The 25689-nt window shown below is 44.2% G+C and overlaps 1 protein-coding gene across 1 annotated transcript; it reads left to right on the forward strand.

Moving 5' to 3' along the window:
• The first annotated feature begins 3685 nt into the window (after positions 1-3685).
• On the forward strand, positions 3686-13395 carry LOC138370734 (uncharacterized). Its single transcript, XM_069335333.1, has 5 exons — positions 3686-4314; positions 5079-5699; positions 6431-7019; positions 11923-12264; positions 12928-13395. The coding sequence occupies exons 1-5, from the start codon at positions 3686-3688 to the stop codon at positions 13393-13395; spliced, it is 2649 nt and encodes an 882-aa protein (XP_069191434.1).
• The last annotated feature ends 12294 nt before the right edge of the window (positions 13396-25689 follow it).

Consider the following 25689-nt stretch of genomic DNA (forward strand, 5'->3'; position numbering starts at 1 on the left):
CTAGTGGTGGTGTGTTCACTGGTATTGATGTGTTCACTATAGGTGTTGCGTTCACTGGTGTTGATGTGTTCACTGGGGCAACGATAGCACTGAGTCTGCTGTTATATGCCGTGACTTGTGTTGCATCCTCATGCACCAAGTTACAACCTACTGAACTCGCCTGAGACAAGTTCAGGCCCTGCAGAATTTGAAGTATGTCCTCCTGGGTCTTTCTTTCAACGTGTCATAGGACATTCGGCCACCAGGCGGCACCCTTGGCTGAGACATCTTATACGCACCCCATAAACAAACTCCTTCGCCTGCGACACCCAGACAGTGGAAGAGCACCACGAGATCGGAAGCACCCGGGCATCCCGATAAGGGCCAAACACCTGACTCTCACGGGACACGACCCCAGCAGCCGGGACAAGGCTTCCCCCAGACCGGGACAACGAAGGAGGGGGAACCACAGGGGATGCAGGCGCGGCATCGACCCCACCACTGGGCACAGGAGCTGAGGCCCCCGGCGCACATTCTTCCCCAACACCACAACGAGGTCCCGATAATCAGGGGCAAGCCCCCACTGCGGGGATTCAACAGCAGGAGGCACAGGGAGCAACTCAGAGCCCCTCACAGCCCTCGTCATCTACGGCGGGGAGCGCCAGAGCACCATACCCTCCCCACCTCCTCTCAAGGCACTCCACGAAAGGGAGACACACTCCGAGCCTGTCATGAATGCTTCAAGACAGGCCGCACCACACCACTTCCACCAGGCCCCTCCTAAGGCACGGCCACCATCTTCGCGTCCCCATAATCCACACCCCTCACCGTCCGAAGAATCCACAGAGGCCGCATCGCCCACACTGTCCACGTCATCTAGGGAAACAACCTCAAAACACTGGCGTGCACGCTTCTGCTAAGGCATGAAAGCATCAGAACTACAGTCGTTGATACACACAGGCACTGCAGGCACCTCCCCCTGCCGAAGCACCCCCTCTATAACAGAAGAACCCGCATCTCCGGAAGCCGGGACCACATCCACTAGCGGGGGCGAGACAAGGATCTCCACTGGGACATCCTTCATTACATGCAGCGCAGGCGATGGCCCGACAACCACACACCCCGGCTCAACAACCCCAGGAGCACTGTGGAGAAATGCCCGACAGACCACTGAAACATTATCTAACACACTGCACAGTTACAAACCCATTAAGATTTCAACTTAGATTCAACAGAGTAGAAGAAGTTGTTAAACACATGGCAAAATCTTACTGGAGCGACCATACAAGTCATAAATACTCATACTCTGCCCAAGTAAAACAGAAACAAGCAACACTTAGTGGGCCAGCCAGAGCCTTAGGGCCCGCACAGGAATATCCCTGCAAAAAAAAAAAAAAAAAAAAAAAAGCCACGGCAGTTACCAGATGCGGCGCACAAGCTGTAGATCCCGCCTCAACAGGCGGAGCAGCAGACGGGCAATCAGGCGCCTCAAGCACAGTACCCACTCCATCCTCAGTACCGTCCGAACGCAACACGGGCGGAAAATCCTACGCACAAAAAACATGCACCCTACCAGTTGGTCCCACGTCGCACGCTGCACCCAGATGACACTCGTTACCACACCGATAACAACTGTGCAGTTGTCCCCGATACAGGCAGCGGAGAGTGTAACCCAACACGGTCACTGACGACGGAACACTACACTTCAGCGTCATCGTCAGGGTGTGGGAGCCGTCAAGCATCCTAGCACAGTGTCTGGCAAGGACCTTGTTCCAACGAACACTTAACACAGTCCCAAACCGTTAAAAACAGGTCAAAAGATCGTCCTGAAACTCGAAGGGGGCAACATACACCGGCACATGCATCCAGGTGACACTAAGATTCACCACTTAAACAGAACCGGCAGTATAAGGGAGAGGGTAAACACGCCCCTTACACCACCCAAGAAACGTCAGAAAGGCAGCCTGGTGGCGGAACTTGACCACAGCACGGTTGCCCTGAAGCAGCTGGACGCCCACTATGTCCGACAGCTGCACATGTAGCACGTCCACTAGGGCGACACCAACCAACAGATGATCCACATGCTCCGTAAAGGCCAGACCAGCCGACGATGTCCTCTTCACTGTAGGCCGAGAAGTCCCCATGGCAAATCCAAACGCCATCCTGTCAGTGGCAAACCATCACCAGGCAGGACAACCAGCAATCGTCCAACGTAAACACTAGCTAGGAGCGGAGCGACCTCAGGAACATCCGACCCGGCTGGTGGTTGCCACCCCATCGTATACAGCTCTTGCTTGAGTGTTCACACTCGCTGAACACAAGTCGTCAACGCTACAAAGAGCAGTCACCAGGCACTCGTGTTTTCACTGCTCTAAGCAACTGCCACCATCTAGTAGAGTTGTGTATGAACAATATTGGTGACGGTAAAACTGTCGGATTTGAAGATACATTGCATAACGTGAAGTAGTGTTTTGTGTAGCCATTTTGAGCAAGAGTTGACGGTAAAAGTAAAAGTACAGTTTGTCTGATGACATATCAGTTCAGAAGTAATATTATTTACTATAGCCAAAATCATAGTTGTCAACATATCTTGTACTGGTTCTGCATGAAATATGCGCTAATAGTACTGTAGAGGGAATTCTTCTGGAATAGAAAGTTGGATGTGAAGAACCTTATTGGAATTGGAACAAAAGTTTTACGATTCCAATTAATTATTGAGTTTACGCAAGATTAAACGTAAGTTATATCACTCGATTGGATGTGTATGCTACTCTTATGGCAAGTGTTGCACTCTTATGGCAAGTGTTGCACTCTTATGGCAAGTGTTGCAGCCAAGCAAAGACCTCTTATGGCAAGTGTTGCAGCCAAGCAAAGTCCTCTTATGGCAAGTGTTGCAGCCAAGCAAAGACCTCTTATGGCAAGTGTTGCAGCCAAGCAAAGACCTCTTATGGCAAGTGTTGCAGGCAAACAAAGACCTCTTATGGCAAGTGTTGCAGCCAAACAAAGACCTCTTATGGCAAGTGTTGCAGCCAAACAAAGACCTCTTATGGCAAGTGTTGCAGCCAACCAAAGACCTCTTATGGCAAGTGTTGCAGCCAAACAAAGACCTCTTATGGCAAGTGTTGCAGCCAAACAAACACCTTTCATGGCAAGTGTTGCAGCCAAACAAAGACCTCTTATGGCAAGTGTTGCAGCCAACCAAAGACCTCTTATGGCAAGTGTTGCAGCCAAACAAAGACCACTTATGGCAAGTGTTGCAGCCAAACAAAGACCTTTCATGGCAAGTGTTGCAGCCAAACAAAGACCTCTTATGGCAAGTGTTGCAGCCAACCAAAGACCTCTTATGGCAAGTGTTGCAGCCAAACAAAGACCTCTTATGGCAAGTGTTGCAGCCAAACAAAGACCTCTTATGGCAAGTGTTGCAGCCAAACAAAGACCTTTCATGGCAAGTGTTGCAGCCAAACAAAGACCTCTTACATCAAGTGTTGCAGCCAAACAAAGACGTCTTACGGCAAGTGTTGCAGCCAAACAAAGACTTCTTATGGCAAGTGTTGCAGCCAAACAAAGACCTCTTACGTCAAGTGTTGCAGCCAAACAAAGACATCTTATGGCAAGTGTTGCAGGCAAACAAAGACCTCTTATGGCAAGTGTTGCAGCCAAACAAAGACATCTTATGGCAAGTGTTGCAGCCAAACAAAGACTTCTTATGGCAAGTGTTGCAGCCAAACAAAGACATCTTATGGCAAGTGTTGCAGCAAAACAAAGACTTCTTATGGCAAGTGTTGCAGCCAAACAAAGACCTCTTATGGCAAGTGTTGCAGCCAAGCAAAGACTTCTTATGGCAAGTGTTGCAGCCGAACAAAGAGCTCTTACGTCAAGTGTTGCAGCCAAACAAAGACCTCTTATGGCAAGTGTTGCAGCCGAACAAAGACCTCTTACGTCAAGTGTTGCAGCCGAACAAAGACTTCTTACGTCAAGTGTTGCAGCCAAACAAAGACCTCTTACGTCAAGTGTTGCAGCCGAACAAAGAGCTCTTACGTCAAGTGTTGCAGCCAAACAAAGACTTCTTATGGCAAGTGATGCAGCCAAACAAAGACCTCTTACGTCAAGTGTTGCAGCCAAACAAAGACTTCTTACGTCAAGTGTTGCAGCCGAACAAAGAGCTCTTACGTCAAGTGTTGCAGCCAAACAAAGACCTCTTACGTCAAGTGTTGCAGCCAAACAAAGACCTCTTACGGCAAGTGTTGCAGCCAAACAAAGACCTCTTACGTCAAGTGTTGCAGCCAAACAAAGACTTCTTATGGCAAGTGATGCAGCAAACAAAGACCTCTTATGGCAAGTGTTGCAGGCAAACAAAGACCTCTTATGGCAAGTGTTGCAGCCAAACAAAGACCTCTTATGGCAAGTGTTGCAGCCAAACAAAGACCTCTTATGGCAAGTGTTGCAGCCAACCAAAGACCTCTTATGGCAAGTGTTGCAGCCAAACAAAGACCTCTTATGGCAAGTGTTGCAGCCAAACAAACACCTTTCATGGCAAGTGTTGCAGCCAAACAAAGGCCTCTTATGGCAAGTGTTGCAGCCAACCAAAGACCTCTTATGGCAAGTGTTGCAGCCAAACAAAGACCACTTATGGCAAGTGTTGCAGCCAAACAAAGACCTTTCATGGCAAGTGTTGCAGCCAAACAAAGACCTCTTATGGCAAGTGTTGCAGCCAACCAAAGACCTCTTATGGCAAGTGTTGCAGCCAAACAAAGACCTCTTATGGCAAGTGTTGCAGCCAAACAAAGACCTCTTATGGCAAGTGTTGCAGCCAAACAAAGACCTTTCATGGCAAGTGTTGCAGCCAAACAAAGACCTCTTACATCAAGTGTTGCAGCCAAACAAAGACGTCTTACGGCAAGTGTTGCAGCCAAACAAAGACTTCTTATGGCAAGTGTTGCAGCCAAACAAAGACCTCTTACGTCAAGTGTTGCAGCCAAACAAAGACATCTTATGGCAAGTGTTGCAGGCAAACAAAGACCTCTTATGGCAAGTGTTGCAGCCAAACAAAGACATCTTATGGCAAGTGTTGCAGCCAAACAAAGACTTCTTATGGCAAGTGTTGCAGCCAAACAAAGACATCTTATGGCAAGTGTTGCAGCAAAACAAAGACTTCTTATGGCAAGTGTTGCAGCCAAACAAAGACCTCTTATGGCAAGTGTTGCAGCCAAGCAAAGACTTCTTATGGCAAGTGTTACAGCCGAACAAAGAGCTCTTACGTCAAGTTTTGCAGCCAAACAAAGACCTCTTATGGCAAGTGTTGCAGCCGAACAAAGACCTCTTACGGCAAGTGTTGCAGCCGAACAAAGACTTCTTACGTCAAGTGTTGCAGCCAAACAAAGACGTCTTACGTCAAGTGTTGCAGCCGAACAAAGAGCTCTTACGTCAAGTGTTGCAGCCAAACAAAGACTTCTTATGGCAAGTGATGCAGCCAAACAAAGACCTCTTACGTCAAGTGTTGCAGCCAAACAAAGACTTCTTACGTCAAGTGTTGCAGCCGAACAAAGAGCTCTTACGTCAAATGTTGCAGCCAAACAAAGACCTCTTACGTCAAGTGTTGCAGCCAAACAAAGACCTCTTACGGCAAGTGTTGCAGCCAAACAAAGACCTCTTACGTCAAGTGTTGCAGCCAAACAAAGACTTCTTATGGCAAGTGATGCAGCAAACAAAGACCTCTTATGGCAAGTGTTGCAGGCAAACAAAGACCTCTTATGGCAAGTGTTGCAGCCAAACAAAGACCTCTTATGGCAAGTGTTGCAGCCAAACAAAGACCTCTTATGGCAAGTGTTGCAGCCAACCAAAGACCTCTTATGGCAAGTGTTGCAGCCAAACAAAGACCTCTTATGGCAAGTGTTGCAGCCAAACAAACACCTTTCATGGCAAGTGTTGCAGCCAAACAAAGACCTCTTATGGCAAGTGTTGCAGCCAACCAAAGACCTCTTATGGCAAGTGTTGCAGCCAAACAAAGACCACTTATGGCAAGTGTTGCAGCCAAACAAAGACCTTTCATGGCAAGTGTTGCAGCCAAACAAAGACCTCTTATGGCAAGTGTTGTAGCCAACCAAAGACCTCTTATGGCAAGTGTTGCAGCCAAACAAAGACCTCTTATGGCAAGTGTTGCAGCCAAACAAAGACCTTTCATGGCAAGTGTTGCAGCCAAACAAAGACCTCTTACATCAAGTGTTGCAGCCAAACAAAGACGTCTTACGGCAAGTGTTGCAGCCAAACAAAGACTTCTTATGGCAAGTGTTGCAGCCAAACAAAGACCTCTTACGTCAAGTGTTGCAGCCAAACAAAGACATCTTATGGCAAGTGTTGCAGGCAAACAAAGACCTCTTATGGCAAGTGTTGCAGCCAAACAAAGACATCTTATGGCAAGTGTTGCAGCCAAACAAAGACTTCTTATGGCAAGTGTTGCAGCCAAACAAAGACATCTTATGGCAAGTGTTGCAGCAAAACAAAGACTTCTTATGGCAAGTGTTGCAGCCAAACAAAGACCTCTTATGGCAAGTGTTGCAGCCAAGCAAAGACTTCTTATGGCAAGTGTTGCAGCCGAACAAAGAGCTCTTACGTCAAGTGTTGCAGCCAAACAAAGACCTCTTATGGCAAGTGTTGCAGCCGAACAAAGACCTCTTACGTCAAGTGTTGCAGCCGAACAAAGACTTCTTACGTCAAGTGTTGCAGCCAAACAAAGACCTCTTACGTCAAGTGTTGCAGCCGAACAAAGAGCTCTTACGTCAAGTGTTGCAGCCAAACAAAGACTTCTTATGGCAAGTGATGCAGCCAAACAAAGACCTCTTACGTCAAGTGTTGCAGCCAAACAAAGACTTCTTACGTCAAGTGTTGCAGCCGAACAAAGAGCTCTTACGTCAAGTGTTGCAGCCAAACAAAGACCTCTTACGTCAAGTGTTGCAGCCAAACAAAGACCTCTTACGGCAAGTGTTGCAGCCAAACAAAGACCTCTTACGTCAAGTGTTGCAGCCAAACAAAGACTTCTTATGGCAAGTGATGCAGCAAACAAAGACGTCATAAACTTGTGAATTTAGTTGATTGGACTTTCAGACTTCTTCGGCAAAGAATTTCTTCACTTTATAGATGCCTTCCGGTTCAAATCCATTTAAAGAAATTATCAAATGTGCCGCCATCTCTGCATTAATATTAACACAGACAAATGCTGAAGCAGAAAAGGTTTTCAGGTTGAGTTACATAAAATCAAAGTCTCTGGAATGAAATTGGAACTGCTATATACCATTTTAATAAAATAGTTTATCCAGATTAGAGGAATGTTGCGACTCTTAGGAACTTCCAAGTTGTTGAATGACGGGAACACTCTTCCCACTCAACACCTTGAAGTGTCTTCTTAACCTGGCCCATAGAGTGCCGAAGATAAAGTTGAAGATTGTTTGTTGCTTAATCTAAAAAATATTAAGTAGCATTTTTAGTATTTTTTTATTACATTTCAGGAATTTATTTTCGTAAACTATGCTGGAGAATTAGTAGTACACAAGAATTTTTTGTTTTGTATTCGCAAAATTAGATCATTTTAGGTTTTATTGATGTTTCTTAGTTGTAAACTTGAGAATTGTTGGCAACCTTATGAGGGATTTGGCAGTTGTCCTTCCCGCAGTCTTAGATGATTGACAGAACCCTTCAATTACTCTGCTTGCCTTATTGCATGCGATTCCTTATTTCTTGGCTTATCTAGCTTAAAGTTCATATTTTTACCGCTCAAAAATACCAATAATGCCCATTATTTTCTCAGTTAATGTTCTTTACATACAGATACCACTCTGGGCCCTAATTATACAGTCTAAATATTTTTAAATCTAAAAAAAGGTTCATGGGTTTTAAATCTACGTAATTGTAAAATAAACTTACTGAAGTAGAGTAACGTCCCAAACACGGCCAGCCTCGCATATTAGTCTCCTGGACCTTCCCTTAGACTTACGTACCACAACTCGGTAAAGTAATTTAAAATAAGAACGTTCTTAAGGTTTCCTTCTCTAAAACGGCTCACTATTTTAATAGTTTTGATTTCCTGTTGTAAGTAGTGTGTACACTTGGTATGTTTAAAGCGATAATAAGCTAAGTATAAGATCTGACCAGTTAATTTTAGTACAATTCGTCCAACACTTGACCCAGGTGGAATAGATTTTCATAATGTTTCATTAATTTCAGATTTTAGCCTATACTAGCTAGGTTTTAGATTAGCCACATTGTATGTGATAGTGCCCAACAAATTTAGATCTTTAAGTATTTTCTAATATTTCCATCATATATGATGGTTACAAATATTACCACCTAAAGTGGTTTAATATTTGGATAATATTCCTGGACATAAAAAAATTTCCGATACTAAAGCCAAGACAAGCTTTACGCTTGTCCCCTTCTATGGGACAGAAGGGGAACAACACTGGAGCACCAGTAGAGCAGGAGCTAGTGCACCGGGGCCACAATACATTGTCCAGGAACAACACTGGAGCACCAGTAGAGCAGGAGCTAGTGCACCGGGGCCACAATACATTGTCCAGGAACAACACTGGAGCACCAGTAGAGCAGGAGCTAGTGCACCGGGGCCACAATACATTGTCCAGGAACAACACTGGAGCACCAGTAGAGCAGGAGCTAGTCCACCGGGGCCACAATACATTGTCCAGGAACAACACTGGAGCAACAGTAGAGCAGGAGCTAGTCCACCGGGCCCACAATACATTGTCCAGGAACAACACTGGAGCAACAGTAGAGCAGGAGCTAGTCCACCGGGCCCACGATACATTGTCCAGGAACAACACTGGAGCACCAGTAGAGCAGGAGCTAGTCCACCGGGGCCACAATACATTGTCCAGGAACAACACTGGAGCACCAGTAGAGCAGGAGCTAGTCCACCGGCTCACAATACATTGTCCAGGAACAACACTGGAGCACCAGTAGAGCAGGAGCTAGTCCACCGGCTCACAATACATTGTCCAGGAACAACACTGGAGCACCAGTAGAGCAGGAGCTAGTCCACCGGCTCACAATACATTGTCCAGGAACAACACTGGAGCACCAGTAGAGCAGGAGCTAGTCCACAGGCTCACCATACATTGTCCAGGAACAACACTGGAGCACCAGTAGAGCAGGAGCTAGTCCACCGGCTCACAATACATTGTCCAGGAACAACACTGGAGCACCAGTAGAGCAGGAGCTAGTCCACCGGGGTCACAATACATTGTCCAGGAACAACACTGGAGCACCAGTAGAGCAGGAGCTAGTCCACCGGCTCACAATACATTGTCCAGGAACAACACTGGAGCACCAGTAGAGCAGGAGCTAGTCCACCGGCTCACAATACATTGTCCAGGAACAACACTGGAGCACCAGTAGAGCAGGAGCTAGTCCACAGGCTCACCATACATTGTCCAGGAACAACACTGGAGCACCAGTAGAGCAGGAGCTAGTCCACCGGCTCACAATACATTGTCCAGGAACAACACTGGAGCACCAGTAGAGCAGGAGCTAGTCCACCGGGGCCACAATACATTGTCCAGGAACAACACTGGAGCACCAGTAGAGCAGGAGCTAGTACACCGGGCCCACAATACATTGTCCAGGAACAACACTGGAGCACCAGTAGAGCAGGAGCTAGTGCACCGGGGCCACAATACATTGTCCAGGAACAACACTGGAGCACCAGTAGAGCAGGAGCTAGTCCACCGGCTCACAATACATTGTCCAGGAACAACACTGGAGCACCAGTAGAGCAGGAGCTAGTCCACCGGCTCACAATACATTGTCCAGGAACAACACTGGAGCACCAGTAGAGCAGGAGCTAGTACACCGGGCCCACAATACATTGTCCAGGAACAACACTGGAGCACCAGTAGAGCAGGAGCTAGTCCACCGGGGCCACAATACATTGGTCTGGCGTTCGAATCCCAGGCTTGGTGAGACGTTTGTCAACGTTTTACTTATAATATGAGCGGATGCCTCTGTCCATCAGGCCTTGGTGGATAGATACGTGATGGTGAGCTAACTCATGTGAGCTGCGTTCTGGGAACGATGAGCCATTGACAACGGCCACCTTGGTACGCCGGACGGGCTTCCTATCCCACACAACACCAAATACCAAAGGGACACTGTTACAACCCTTGAGATCTTAGCAAGGTTCTTTTCCCGCAGTGATCAAAGTATACGAAAATCGGCCTTGCCAAAAAGTGTCTAGGGTATGAATAAAACACTGCATAAACGGGAAAACAATATAACTATGCTAAGGGTGACAAAGTTTAACAAATAAATGGTAAAAATATAACAGCCAGAAATATTCTTTAGCATGCAATAATATCAATGAAAAGTCCTTAGTAAACATAGACCATCGCTTAAAACACATGAATGAATAAATGGTGTAGCACAATTAGTCATACCAAGAGAACTAACTGAGTAATGAACTAAATAAACAATATCCCCTGACTTAACTTGTGTACAAGTTAAGTTCTGTCTCCCCTCCATGCAGCTACCCACGCGTCTGACTAAGTCCTGGCTCGACAGAGCAGGCATCTTACCAACACATCAACTAAGCATCCACATGCACTCTTGTGAAACTCTAACAAGAGTATAGAACTAATAACTACATCATTAGTAATCTTAAGAGTATATAATACTGTTACATTACTCACTAGAATTTAATGGCAAACAATAATAGGAATTAATCAAGGTTGATTAATTCAACCTTAATCAACATTGGTTGAAGGTTGAGCCACTGACAACGGCTCAACCACTGACAACGGTTCTTCCCGAACATCTGGTGAAGGTGAAGGTGAGCGCTTTGTCATGGGTTCTTATCCTGGTCGGGGAGGATTTACTGGGCACAAATCCTTAACTGTAGCCTCTGTTTAACTCAACAGTAAAATGAGTACTTGGTTGTAAAAACGATTCTTCGCGGCTGGGATCGTATTCCAGGGACCTGTCCAAAACGTTACGCATACTAGTGGATGTACAAGAATGTAACAACTCTTGTATATATCTAAAAAAAAAGTAAGGATGGGCGGGGGCTTATCTAAGACTAGGTTTCATAGTGAAGTGAATCTGGGGTTCAAGAGCTCGAGGGACACAAGGAGGAGACCCCAAGGAGTGAGTATTGGATCTAACTCGGGAACAGGAGGTGCTGCCAGGGAATCGACGACAGGGAGCCCAAGGAGCATGCAGGGAACGTCTGCTGTTTGTGTTGCCAAGGTGACTGGTGGTGGGTCGCCCAGGAGAGGCGGTCGATGCTTTAATTGTGGACGTCGGGGACACTATGCTCGTGAATGTGGCCGACCCAAGCGCGGTGGTAACGTGGCTTTCATCAGAGTAGGAAACGGAGAAGTCGAAAATACCCTAGGGAAGATGCTAGTGATGAGGGAGAAGTGGATTCACCCATTTGTATGTGAGAACATGCTGAAGATAGGAGGAGCTGATCCAGTCCCAGCAAGGATGCTGAGAGACACAGGATCTGATTTCACCTTAATGAATCCCTCTTCCCTGTGGACTACGGGAATTCCAGTTCAGGGGTAGCCCTGATAAGAACTTTGGGGATACAAGTGAGAATGCCCCTCCACGAGGAAATTTGATTGATTGATGAAGATTAAGCCACCCAAGAGGTGGCACGGGCATGAATAGCCGGTAAGTGGTAGCCCTTTTGAGCCATTACCAGTATCAAGAGCTGATACTGGAGATCTGTGGAGGCGCGACTGCACCATGCGTGACGGGAGATGTCTCCAAACCAAATGGTGACCAGATGGTCTCACGAGGAAACTCTTAATTCTGACTATGGCTGCCAGACTCTTGTGGTAGGGGTCTGTGCTTCGCTTCCCAGAATGGAAGGTCTGATGATCTTAGGAAACGACTTCTTTGGGGGATGTGTTCTCCCAGACTTAATTAATCAAGGTCGAAGAGTGTATAGAGCCCTACAGAAGGAGCAGCACGACGGAAGCCGAGGGTGACGTAACGAAAACTGCGAGAGCGGCATTTCCGGTATTCGAGGTGACGTCGGGATGGGGCGTTGAGGAGGAGGATGTGAGTGGATCTGATCACGCCGAAGAGGACACGCCGGGTGACCTGGGGCTCGATCATTTGTTCGGAGAGGAGACCGGAGGACAAGTGCAAAGTGAGGAAGGTTCGGATAGGGGTATCCAAGTTACTCTCACCAGTCTTCTTCGTGTTGACCGCATCCATCTTGGTGAGCTGCAAAAGGAAGAGTTTCCAGAGTTGGTGCGGGAGGCCGAGGAGGTCTCGCCGGACCCGAGTCACCGACTCACTTCTTTATGGAAAAGGGAGTGTTAATGAGACGGTGGAGACCGGTACAAGAAGAGGCGAGTGATAGGATGATGGAAGTGAGGCATCAAGTGGTGGTGCCGACACGGTATAAAGGTGCGGTGCTCGAGCTTCCACACTCAGTTCACATTTTTATTGGCCGGGCATGGACGCAGATGTAAGGAGAGTCTGCAAGACATGTTTCCCGAACCAGAGGACGGGAAAGAACGTCCCTGCCATCCCGAAAGCACCTTTAGTTCCAGTTGCTGCTTTTGACGAGGCGTTCAAACGCCTAATTATCGACGTTGTGGGACCCTTACCAAATCAAAAAAGGGAAACAATTACTTGTCTACCATCATGTGCGCTTCTACATGATTTCCGGAAGCGATCCCAGTGAGGAAGGTGACATCAAGATGCATCATGGGACACCTTCAGCTATTCTTCTCATGGGATGGATTGCCCAAGGAGATTCAGTCCGATTGCAGGAGCGTTTTACAATCGAAGTGGTGTAGGCAGACTATCGCAGGCTGAGGAATAACCCAACTATGATCTTCATCCTTCAGGCCTCAGTCGCAAGGAGCGATGGAAAGGTTCCACTTAACCCTGAAAACCGTGTTGCGAGTGTATTATGCGGAACAGGGAGAAGAGTTGGATGAAGCTATAATTTCAGCCCTGTTTGCGATAAAAGATGCTGTCGTAAAGTATCTGGGATTCTCTCCTTTCCAACTGGTGCTCGGACACGAAGTAAGAAGTCCTTTGGGGATGTTAAAGGAGCAATTGATGTCGAGGAAGACATTAATGACAGGGGAGGAATATGTGCGGAAGTTCAGGGAACGGTTGAAAACGGCGAAGAAGCTGGCTGCTAAACACCTGAAGAAAGCGCAAGAGAAGATCTCGATTTGGTACGTCAAGAATGCTATCCCAAGGGAGTTTGAGGTGGGAGCCAGAGTGATGATGTTACTATCTGGGAGAGGTAGAGTGACGGAATCACGCTTTGGTGGTCCATACACGGTCATCAGGCGAGTAGGCAGAGTAAACTATGAAATCAGCAAGCCGAATTGCCCCTGCAAGACACAAGTATGTCACGTCAAACGATTGAAGCCCTAGTTCCAGGAAGAACAGGAGAACGCAAATGGGAAGAAAATGACAGTCAGGAGAAGGGAAGTAGGTTCTATGTATGAAAATGAAAGGGAGTTGCCGGCAGAGGAAGGAATGTGGGCCCGTGCCGATGGTACGTGTCTTTCCAACACAGAGAGTTTAATGCGACAGGAGGAGAAGCTACATCATCTGACCGAGGGTCAGAGAGGAGACCTAATGACTTTAGTAAGGAAGAACGAGTCACTCTTCACAGACGTTCCCCGACGGCACAAGAGTGTGGTGCCCGATGTAGATGTGAAGGGCGGAAAGCCAATCGAGCAGAGCGCATTTAGGGTTAGTCCAGAGAAGAGGAACATCATGAGACAGGAGGTGGAATATTTGTTAGCAAATAATCTTGCTGAGCCTAGCAATAGTGAATGGAGCTCACTATATGCATTAATGAAGAAGGGTGACGGCTCGTTTCGCTGTTGCACCGATTACCGCAAAAGTAAATTCCATCACCGTGTCAGATTCTCACCCTATGCCTCGAATAAGGGACTGTGTCGACCAAACGGGAAATGCAAGGTTTGTTTCCAAAGTCAACCTGCTGAAAGGCTACTACCAAATACCTTTGTCTCTTAATGCAAGGAAGATCTCTGCATTCGCTACTCTGGACGGTTTATACCAGTACAAAGTACTTCCGTTCGGCACGAAGAACATTGGAAGTTGTTTTTCAAAGGATGATGAATGAAGTGCTACGAGGAGTTGAAGGCTGCATCGTGTACATCGACAACATAGTAGTGTATGCCGACAGTTGGAAGGAACACATGAATTGACTGAGAGAGTTATTCAGAAGATTGCAAGAAGCAAACCTGACAATTTATCTTGCCAAAAGCGAGTTTGGGAAAGCCCAATTAGAATATATTGGTCTTGTCGTGGACCAAGGAGAAGTAGCTCCCGTGAACAAAAGGCTATCAAGGAATATCCAATTCCCAGGACGAGGAAAGAGCTGTTACGCTACCTCGGGATGATAGGATACTACCGTGGATTTTGTAAGAACTTCTCGACGTTGGCACACCCTCTAACAGAATTGCTATCTAAGAATGTTAGATGGAAGTGGGGTGAAGCATGTCAAGAATAGTTCGAGAAGACGAAGAAATTATTAACAGACACACGAGTGTTGATATCACCTGACTTTCAGGTCAGAACTTATTTTGTATGTCGATGCTAACGACGTGGGGATAGGAGTCATGTTGGCTCAGGAGAAAAACGGAGTTCACTGTCCAGTGGCATTCTACTCAGAGAAGTTCAAGAAGTACCAGCGAGCTTATTGCATAGTGTAGAAGAAAGCTCTAGCCCTGATCAAGGCATTGCAGCATTTCGACGTCTATGTGGGTGGAGGTACTAAACTGGTGAGAGTGTTCACTGATCAAAACCCCTTGACGCTCGTACATAAAATGAAGAACTCAAACCAAAAGCTGACGAGATGGATCTGTTCATGATGGATCTGACGAGATCTACTGTTACAAGAATACTGGCCGGAGATCAGGCACATTAAAGGAAGGGAGAACGTGATAGCGGATGCCCAATCCCGGACTTACTAACTGATATGACTTATTTTAAGGGGGAGGGGTATGTTACCGTGCCCTCTCCTATTTCTTCCCAGTGCCAACATTATGAGTCATATCTTCTTACCTTGCAGGTTCCCTGATATACAGGGAGTCATTTGACATAGGAGGCTACTGGATAGATTACTCATTATTAAAGAATAATAAAGAATTACTCATTATTGCTATCTAAGATAATTAGACGAGCCAAAACTAAATACTACGAAGATAAATTTACCCAAATAAAGAGCAACATTAAACAAACTTGGAGAACAATTTCACAAATATTGGGATCAAATAAGTCTTTAAATAACAAACCGACTCTCCTGTATAATAACGATGGTCAGCTTTCAGCCTCTGATTCTGCTATTGAGTTCAATAGGTTCTTCTCTTCCATTGGTTCATCCCTTGCTAATGATATTCCATCTTCCAGTACTGACATTAAGGACTATCTTACAGGGAACTATCCCCAGTCTCTGTACCTAAAGCCTATTAATTCCATTGACGTCAATGAGATAATCCTTTCCCTTAAAACCAAGTCTGGTGCCCTTGAGGAGATACCAACTTTAATCTACAAAAAAGCCTCCAGATCTTTAGCCCCTGCTATTGCTTTGCTCTTCAACAAGTCACTTGAACTCCAAACCTTTCCAGATATTCTAAAAAAGGGAGAGTAACGCCTGTCCACAAATGTGGTGATCTCACAGATGTTAACAACTACAGACCTATATCAATCCTGCCAAACTTGTCAAAAATTTTTGAAAAACTAATCTATAAGCAGCTTTACTCATATCTAGCCAAACTCAATATACTTAGCCCTTGCCAATATGGCTTCAGGCCCAAAAAAAGCACTAACGATGCACTTATTAGTATGCTTAACTCGATTCATACAGCTCTTGATAAAAATGAGTTCCCTGTTGGGTTATTTGTGGACCTGCGTAAAGCTTTCGATACTGTCAACCACCAAAACCTTCTTCTTAAATTACATCATTATGGTGTCAGAGGACACTCCCTACAAAACCTCAAATCCTACCTTACTGACAGGCTCCAATGTGTTTCTGTGAATAATACAATTTCTCCCACCCTACCCATCAACATTGGGGTTCCCCAGGGCAGCATACTTGGCCCTCTCCTCTTTCTCATCTACATTAATGACCTTCCAAATGCCTCCCAACACCTCAAACCAATTCTATTTGCTGACGACACAACCTTCATTTACTCCAGTCCTGATCCCCTTGCTCTAAATGCCACAGTAAATACTGAGCTAAATAAAGTCCATCTGTGGCTAACTGCCAACAAACTCACCCTTAACATTGACAAAACTTTCTATATTCTGTTTGGCAATAAATCCTCTAATCAAATAAATCTCAAAATAAACAATACCCAAATTTGTAACAAATTAGATGGCAAATTCCTTGGCATTCTCATTGACCACAAGCTGAATTTCCAGGGACACATTCTAAACATATCAAAAAAAGTTTCAAAAACTGTGGGCAATCTTTCTAAGATCAGATATTATGTACCACGCCCTGCCCTGGTGACTCTCTATTACTCCCTTATCTATCCATATCTCAACTATGGTATTTGTGCTTGGGGCTCTACTACCCAAAATCACTTACGTCCTCTAATTACTCAACACAAAGCTGCTATTAGGACAATATCCAATTCTGGCCCCAGACATCACTCGGTACCCCTACTCAAATCTCTGAATATGTTAGACATTAAGTCACTGCACATTCTCTCATGTGTATTATACATATATAAAACGCTAAACTATAATGCCAATCCTGATCTCAAAAGCTTCATAGAAGGTTGTAACAGAACCCATGAGCACCACACCGGAAATAAATACAGTTTTGATATTCCTAGAGTACGACTTAATCAAACCAGAAATGCTCTACAAATCAAGGGGCCCAGAATGTGGAATGACCTTCCCAACCATGTTAAAGACTGTACCTCTCTCAACCAGTTTAAGTTAAAAACGAAGCTATACCTAATAAATTCCCTGTAACCTACCTTACCCCTCTATTGTCAACCCATGTATGTTTTTTGTTTTTTTTGTTTTTCAAATCAACGCTGTTTGAATGTAATTTTCTGTAATAATTTGTAATTGTATTTGTGCTGCTTTTTCAACAATGTTCCCCCCTCTTTTACCTCTATTTTTATTTGTACTCAACGCATTTTTTTCTTTTTACCCATTAGTTTTAAGCTTTAGTCATTAGTGTTTTTTCCTGCCCGAAACGCTTTGCGTAATAGTTGCTTTAGGCATTGTATGTACTAGCTCTATCTATAAAGCCAACAAACTTTGTAAAATCTCTTTATGTATGTACCTTTACCTAAATAAAAATTATTATTATTATTATTATTATTATTATTATTACGTGTTTATGGAGAAATTGTGGTTTATAAGTTTTTCAGGTGATGGTTCTTATGCCACTTGTACATACAAAATTGCGACGTGTCTGTCGGGTTGGTGCTAAGACGTGAAGGTGCCAGCAGACTTGCGATTGGCTGGCAGAGGTCACGGGACGTGACTGACCAATCAGAGCCCGCTGTGACGTCACTGGGAGACCTGACTCAGGCCATGCAGGTCACTGCACCAACAGAGATTCACAGACCTTCGACGTGAGTGGAAGTGCGTCAGTGAGCTCCCGAGATTCGAGGTTTTAGGAGCCTCACTCAGTGGATTGAGTAGCCTTATGCAGTCTACCATCATCGTAGAAGATTGGTGTATTTTCAGGGAGCATGAAGAAGCCGAGTTTAGTAGGCGAATGAAGGCCGTGGCTGTCTGTCTGTGACGGAGGTGAGCGGCGACTCTGGGAGGGCAAATCTGACGCCCTGCAGGTCACCTTCAGGTATGACGTGCAGTGCTGCACGTCATACCTGAGATGTGACTGGGTCACAAATACTGAATACCCAGATGTGACTGAGTCACATCAACTGAATACCCAGATGTGACTGAGTCACATCTATTGATGTAGAGGGAAAACATTGCGTCTGGATCCATGAGAAAACATCTCGGTGAAGGAGTGAGTGTCGTAAAAGACATGCTTAGTGACTACTGGTTGGACCAGCTTGGAAGAACCGAATTCAGGGAATGTTTGTTAACAAATAACACAGAAATCATCGATAGATACAGCAATAGCAGGCGGCTTGACATCTGCGAGGCACTACATATCAAAAAGTCATCTTCAGCAATCAAGAGTCAATTAATGCACAACTATATTCTACCCACTTGTTACGGCCCTCTCGGGACGCAACGGGGTCCTTACTCTGATGTTGTTAGAGGAAGATATAATGTATCCGTTCCCAAGCCAGTAGAGGCTATCAAGGGATGAGATCCGTGACGCAAGTAAATTAAAGGGAGTAGGGAAAGAAAGCTAAGAACTTAATATTATAATTAACACCATCACCGATTAAATATATAAAATCAAAAAGTGCACAGGGGGAGGGGTATTAACACTATACAAGGGGATTATGCACGATATAGTCTTCTGCAGAAGACTCTGGATCAAGAAGCTAGGTGCCGAGTCTGCGGTGCTTTCTTCGTGGCCTCACGACGTGTCCTCTGAGAATGCCGAGCCTACCCGGGCCACAGGTCAGCCAAAACGCAGGTCCACTGGGGGCACCGTCGTGGAGGCCGTCAACCACACGTCCAGCTGGTCTGCTGGCAGGTACTGAGCCACCAAGGCTGGTACGGCCACTCCACGAACGATATAAGGGGTACACCCTAGACAGGAGTCTCGTGTGATATCACAAATCACCCTCCTGTCTTCAGTACCCCAGTGGATGATCGTCTCCAACAGTCGGTCCCGGGTAAATCCTTTTACTGCCACTCCACTGGCAGGCTAACACACCACAGTGTTCTTCCGGGGGGACGACGTCACAACAGCTGCAGCAAACTTCACAGTATGGAGACTGGCTGCCTCGGGTAGACTGACGCAACCTTCAACACAGCGGTCCCAGGTCGGCTCTGTAAACAGACACGTCATCAATGACTGGGACACACTAGAACACCTTACTTACGGGCTCAGGCACAAACACCTGACGTATCCGGTCCATAGATGGCGCTGTCGTCGGAGCACCACTTCACCAGAGGTCAGGAGCGGCGGTGTTGAGCGCGGAACCAGACTGGAAACTGGTCCTCGAGGCCAGTACACGCTGTCCTCACCAGGTGTCGTCGTCCGTTTGGCGGGGGTTTCGGGAGCTGACTCACAGATGGCGTGGTTGTCACTGCTCCAGGCTCGGACGCTGGATCCGGGTTCGTAACACCACTTCAAGACTCTGTACCAATATAGAAGCATCAAGAGGAAGTATGGGCCAATAGGCCCTTTGCAGTTACTTCAATTCTTCCCTCTCATTTATCCAATTTATACCCATTGCACTGTGTTCTGTCTTGTGTTGGTCAAAAGTTTGTTCACCTCATCCAAAACTGTTCCAACATATCACCTCACCCAAATGCGAGTATATAAGACAAGCTGTTCAATGTTTGCATTAAGTAAAACTCTGTTTTCAGGTTACAGCTGTGTGTGTGTAAACTAAAGTCTTTGAAAATGTAATAAGTTATTACGAAACGCGTTCAAGCATTGCGTCAGACTAGAAATAAAAATGAATTTTGGAGAATTGATTTTTCAATTACCATCGACAGTAAAAAGAAACATAAGAAATATTGAGAAAATTCGGGTTAGAATAATTTATCTTACTTTTTCGGTCACACACACACACACACACATACATATATATATATATATATATATATATATATATATATATATATATATATATATATATATATATATATATATATATATATATATATATATATATATATATATATATATATATTTCATTGAATATGACCGCATATTCTGTATTTATCATTTTCTGGTTTAGGGCTTCTATCCCTCTAACTATTTTCTTAGCATCAGGGCTTAATTGAAATAGGAGTTCTCCAAAACTCATTTTCGTACTTTTAAGGTGAAGAAAAGAAGTGATTTACTATAGAGTGTATTACACTTATTTGTATAATTTGCACGACGTTTCGAACCTCCATGGTTCATTCTCAAGTGAACAGATCTTACAATACTAGTTGATTTTATACCCGCATTAGGTCAGGTGATAATACAATGAAGGTGAAAACATGGGGGGATACATAAGGGATAAACATAGGGGCTGCAGAAGGCTTATTGGCCCATACGAGACATCTCCTATCTAAACACAAAGATTAATCCAGTGTAATTGGCCTGTTATGTTGGACATTGTCTTCTGTGTTGGCATCGATATGTTCTTGTCTTGTCCTTACTCTCATGGTGGGTAGAGTAAATAGTTCCGTGATTTGGGTGTTCATGGTAGGTCACTCTATTCTTATGTGAATTGCCTCAAGAATTTGTAATCTTCTTGAATCTTGGGTTTTGTCTATTATGCAAGTATTCTTGTTCAACATTTCTCTTGTTAGAGTAATGTCATGGGCTTGTCTCATGTGATTCCTAGGGGCACCAGATTGAAGATGGCATGTCAAACGCCTCGTCAGCTTGGTCGACGTCATACCTATGTACTTACATTGAAGGTTACATCCTTCGTGGGGGCAAGTGTACATGTATACAACGCTTGACTGCTGTAGAGGGTTCTCCGTCGGCTTCGGGCTGTTTTTGATAAGGAGTTCGGAAGTCTTCTTGGTTTTGTAGAATATTATCAGGTTTATGTTTTGGTTAGGAATAGTGCTTTTTACTCCTTTACGGATTATTTCTTTCATTATTCTTTCCTCTTTTATATGTTCACTGTGCATGGTTGATTTGTAATATAATTTTATTGGGGGTGTTGTGGTTTCTGTTCTAGGTTCTGAATTATACCAACGGTCCAAGTGTCTTCTTATAGCAGCGTTTATTTCCGCGTTGCTATATCCGTTGTTCACCAATACCTGAGTTACTCATTCAAACTCTCTACTCACGTTGCTACATTCAGAGCAGTGGGTAAGCGCTCGACGAATATAAGCATTGAGAACACTGGCTTTGTATCTTTGGGGGCACTCACTTCTACCGTTCAGGCATAATCCTATGTTGGTGGGCTTGGTATATACGTTGGTGCTTAAAGAGGTTCCTGTTTTTGTTATTAGTACATCCAAGAATGGCAGACTATTATTTTCACTATTTTCATGTGTAAATCGGAGTACTGACTCTCTCTCTAGGTGTCTTTTTAGGTCAATTAGTTCATCTGAGTCTTTTACTATTACGAATATGTCATCTACATAACGGCAGTATACAGTTGGTTTTTGTCTGCTACTGAAGACCCTATCTTCGATGGTTCCCATATAAAAATTAGCAAATAAAACTCCTAAGCGGGAGCCCATTGCTACTCCGTCTATTTGTAAATACATGTCTCCTTGTGGACTGATGAAAGGGGCTTCCTTTGTACATGCTTCGAGAAGACTTTTCAAGTGTGGCTCAGGTATGTCTAATTTGGGGGTGCTCTCGTCTCTGTATACTCTGTCCAGTATCATTCCTATGGTTGTGTCGACTGGGACGTTGGTAAAAAGGGATTCAACGTCCAGGGAAGCGATGATTCCATCGGGCTGGGTAGATTTGATCAATTCTAGGAAATCTGCTGATGATTGTAGACTAAACTTACTTGGAGTGTATGGAGTTAGGAGTTCATTGAGTTTCTTTGCCAGGTGATAAGTTGGGGTTGGGAACCATCGAAGATAGGGTCTTCAGTAGCAGACAAAAACCAACTGTATACTGCCGTTATGTAGATGACATATTCGTAATAGTAAAAGACTCAGATGAACTAATTGACCTAAAAAGACACCTAGAGAGAGAGTCAGTACTCCGATTTACACATGAAAATAGTGAAAATAATAGTCTGCCATTCTTGGATGTACTAATAACAAAAACAGGAACCTCTTTAAGCACCAACGTATATACCAAGCCCACCAACATAGGATTATGCCTGAACGGTAGAAGTGAGTGCCCCCAAAGATACAAAGCCAGTGTTCTCAATGCTTATATTCGTCGAGCGCTTACCCACTGCTCTGAATGGAGCAACGTGAGTAGAGAGTTTGAAAGAGTAACTCAGGTATTGGTGAACAACGGATATAGCAACGCGGAAATAAACGCTGCTATAAGAAGACACTTGGACCGTTGGTATAATTCAGAACCTAGAACAGAAACCACAACACCCCCAATAAAATTATATTACAAATCAACCATGCACAGTGAACATATAAAAGAGGAAAGAATAATGAAAGAAATAATCCGTAAAGGAGTAAAAAGCACTATTCCTAACCAAAACATAAACCTGATAATATTCTACAAAACCAAGAAGACTTCCGAACTCCTTATCAAAAACAGCCCGAAGCCGACGGAGAACCCTTTACAGCAGTCAAGCGTTGTATACATGTACACTTGCCCCCACGAAGGATGTAACCTTCAATGTAAGTACATAGGTATGACGTCGACCAAGCTGACGAGGCGTTTGACATGCCATCTTCAATCTGGTGCCCCTAGGAATCACATGAGACAAGCCCATGACATTACTCTAACAAGAGAAATGTTGAACAAGAATACTTGCATAATAGACAAAACCCAAGATTCAAGAAGATTACAAATTCTTGAGGCAATTCACATAAGAATAGAGCGACCTACCATGAACACCCAAATCACGGAACTATTTACTCTACCCACCATGAGAGTAAGGACAAGACAAGAACATATCGATGCCAACACAGAAGACAATGTCCAACATAACAGGCCAATTACACTGGATTAATCTTTGTGTTTAGATAGGAGATGCCTCGTATGGGCCAATAAGCCTTCTGCAGCCCCTATGTTTATCCCATATGTATCCCCCCATGTTTTCACCTTCATTGTATTATCACCTGACCTAATGCGGGTATAAAATCAACTAGTATTGTAAGATCTGTTCACTTGAGAATGAACCATGGAGGTTCGAAACGTCGTGCAAATTATACAAATAAGTGTAATACACTCTATAGTAAATCACTTCTTTTCTTCACCTTAAAAGTACGAAAATGAGTTTTGGAGAACTCCTATTTCAATTAAGCCCTGATGCTAAGAAAATAGTTAGAGGGATAGAAGCCCTAAACCAGAAAATAATAAATACAGAATATGCGGTCATATTCAATGAAACATGTTTGAAAGAAAACCTGCTGCCAGTATACACCAATATATATATATATATATATATATATATATATATATATATATATATATATATATATATATATATATATATATATATATATATATATATATATATATATATATATATATATATATATATATATATTGACCATATATATATATATATATAGACACAAATGCGAACAAGCCTGAATGGTCCCCAGGACAATATGCAACTGAAAACTCACACCCCAGAAGTGACTCGAGGTGATTTGGTAAAATGCTATGCTCAAGATTACTATCCGAGTGCCGGCGGTGGGGTGGTTCAAATAGCTTAGGCTATCACCTCATTATGTCCGGTCGTGATGGTCAAGTGGATTAAGGCGTCTTGTACATACCAGTTGCGTTGCTCCTGGGAGTATGGGTTCGAGTCACTTCTGGGGTGTGAGTTTTCAGTTGCATATTGTCCTGGGGACCATTCAGGCTTGTTCGCATTTGTGTTCCTCACGTGTGCCCCAAAGAATGAGGTGATTTGGTAAAATGCTATGCCCAAGATTACTATCCGAGTGCCGGCGGTGGGGTGGTTCAAATAGCTTAGGCTATCACCTCATTATGTCCGGTCGTGATGGTCAAGTGGATTAAGGCGTCTTGTACATACCAGTTGCGTTGCTCCTGGGAGTATGGGTTCGAGTCACTTCTGGGGTGTGAGTTTTCAGTTGCATATTGTCCTGGGGACCATTCAGGCTTGTTCGCATTTGTGTTCCTCACGTGTGCCCCAAAGAATGAGGTGATTTGGTAAAATGCTATGCCCAAGATTACTATCCGAGTGCCGGCGGTGGGGTGGTTCAAATAGCTTAGGCTATCACCTCATTATGTCCGGTCGTGATGGTCAAGTGGATTAAGGCGTCTTGTACATACCAGTTGCGTTGCTCCTGGGAGTATGGGTTCGAGTCACTTCTGGGGTGTGAGTTTTCAGTTGCATATTGTCCTGGGGACCATTCAGGCTTGTTCGCATATATATATATTTATATATATATATATATATATATATATATATATATATATATATATATATATATATATACATATATATATATATATATATATATATGTATATTTTTATATATACTAGTATATTTTGGTAGCAGTCTTTCCTGTAGACATATTTTATTAAATATGACCGAAAAAGTAAGATTAATAATTCTAACACGAATTTTCTCAATCTTTCGTACATTATGCTTCACTGTTGGAGGTAAATCAAAAATCACTTCTCCAAAATTCATTTTTATTTCTAGTCTGACGCGACACGGGCGCGTTTCGTAAAACTTATTACATTTTCAAAGACTTCACAAATACACAACTGATTAGAACTTGCGTTTCCCTGATTTTATATCTACATTTGAGTGAGGTGGGAAGGGTGATGTGGCATTACATTTGAGTAAGGTGGGAAGGATGATGTGGCATTAGAGGATATTAATAGGGTATTAAAAGTATCAACACAAGACAGAACACGAAACAATGGATATTGAATAGAAGTGTTTGTAGAAAGCCTATTGGTCCATATTTCTTGATGCTTCTATATTGGAGCGGAGTCTTGAGGTGGGTAGAATATAGTTGTGCAATAATTGGCTGTTGATTGCTGGTGTTGACTTCTTGATGTGTAGTGCCTCGCAAACGTCGAGCCGCCTGCTATCGCTGTATCTATCGATGATTTCTGTGTTGTTTACTAGGATTTCTCTGGCGATGGTTTGGTTATGGGAAGAGATTATATGTTCCTTAATGGAGCCCTGTTGTTTATGCATCGTTAAACGCCTAGAAAGAGATGTTGTTGTCTTGCCTATATACTGGGTTTTTTGGAGCTTACAGTCCCCAAGTGGGCATTTGAAGGCATAGACGACGTTAGTCTCTTTTAAAGCGTTCTGTTTCGTGTCTGGAGAGTTTCTCATGAGTAGGCTGGCCGTTTTTCTGGTTTTATAGTAAATCGTCAGTTGTATCCTCTGATTTTTGTCTGTAGGGATAACGTTTCTATTAACAATATCTTTCAGGACCCTTTCCTCTGTTTTATGAGCTGTGGAAAAGAAGTTCCTGTAAAATAGTCTAATAGGGGGTATAGGTGTTGTGTTAGTTGTCTCTTCGGAGGTTGCATGGCTTTTCACTTTCCTTCTTATGATGTCTTCGATGAAACCATTGGAGAAGCCGTTATTGACTAGAACCTGCCTTACCCTACAGAGTTCTTCGTCGACTTGCTTCCATTCTGAGCTGTGGCTGAGAGCACGGTCGACGTATGCGTTAACAACACTCCTCTTGTACCTGTCAGGGCAGTCGCTGTTGGCATTTAGGCACATTCCTATGTTTGTTTCCTTTGTGTAGACTGCAGTGTGGAAACCTCCGCCCTTTTCCATGACTGTTACATCTAGAAAAGGCAGCTTCCCATCCTTTTCCGTCTCGTAAGTGAAACGCAGCACGGAACTCTGCTCAAATGCCTCCTTCAGCTCCTGCAGATGTCTGACATCAGGTACCTGTGTAAAAATGTCGTCAACATACCTGCAGTATATGGCCGGTTTCAAGTTCATGTCGACTAA

Source organism: Procambarus clarkii, chromosome 33, assembly GCF_040958095.1.
Source record: "Procambarus clarkii isolate CNS0578487 chromosome 33, FALCON_Pclarkii_2.0, whole genome shotgun sequence".
Classification (NCBI taxonomy): domain Eukaryota; kingdom Metazoa; phylum Arthropoda; class Malacostraca; order Decapoda; family Cambaridae; genus Procambarus; species Procambarus clarkii.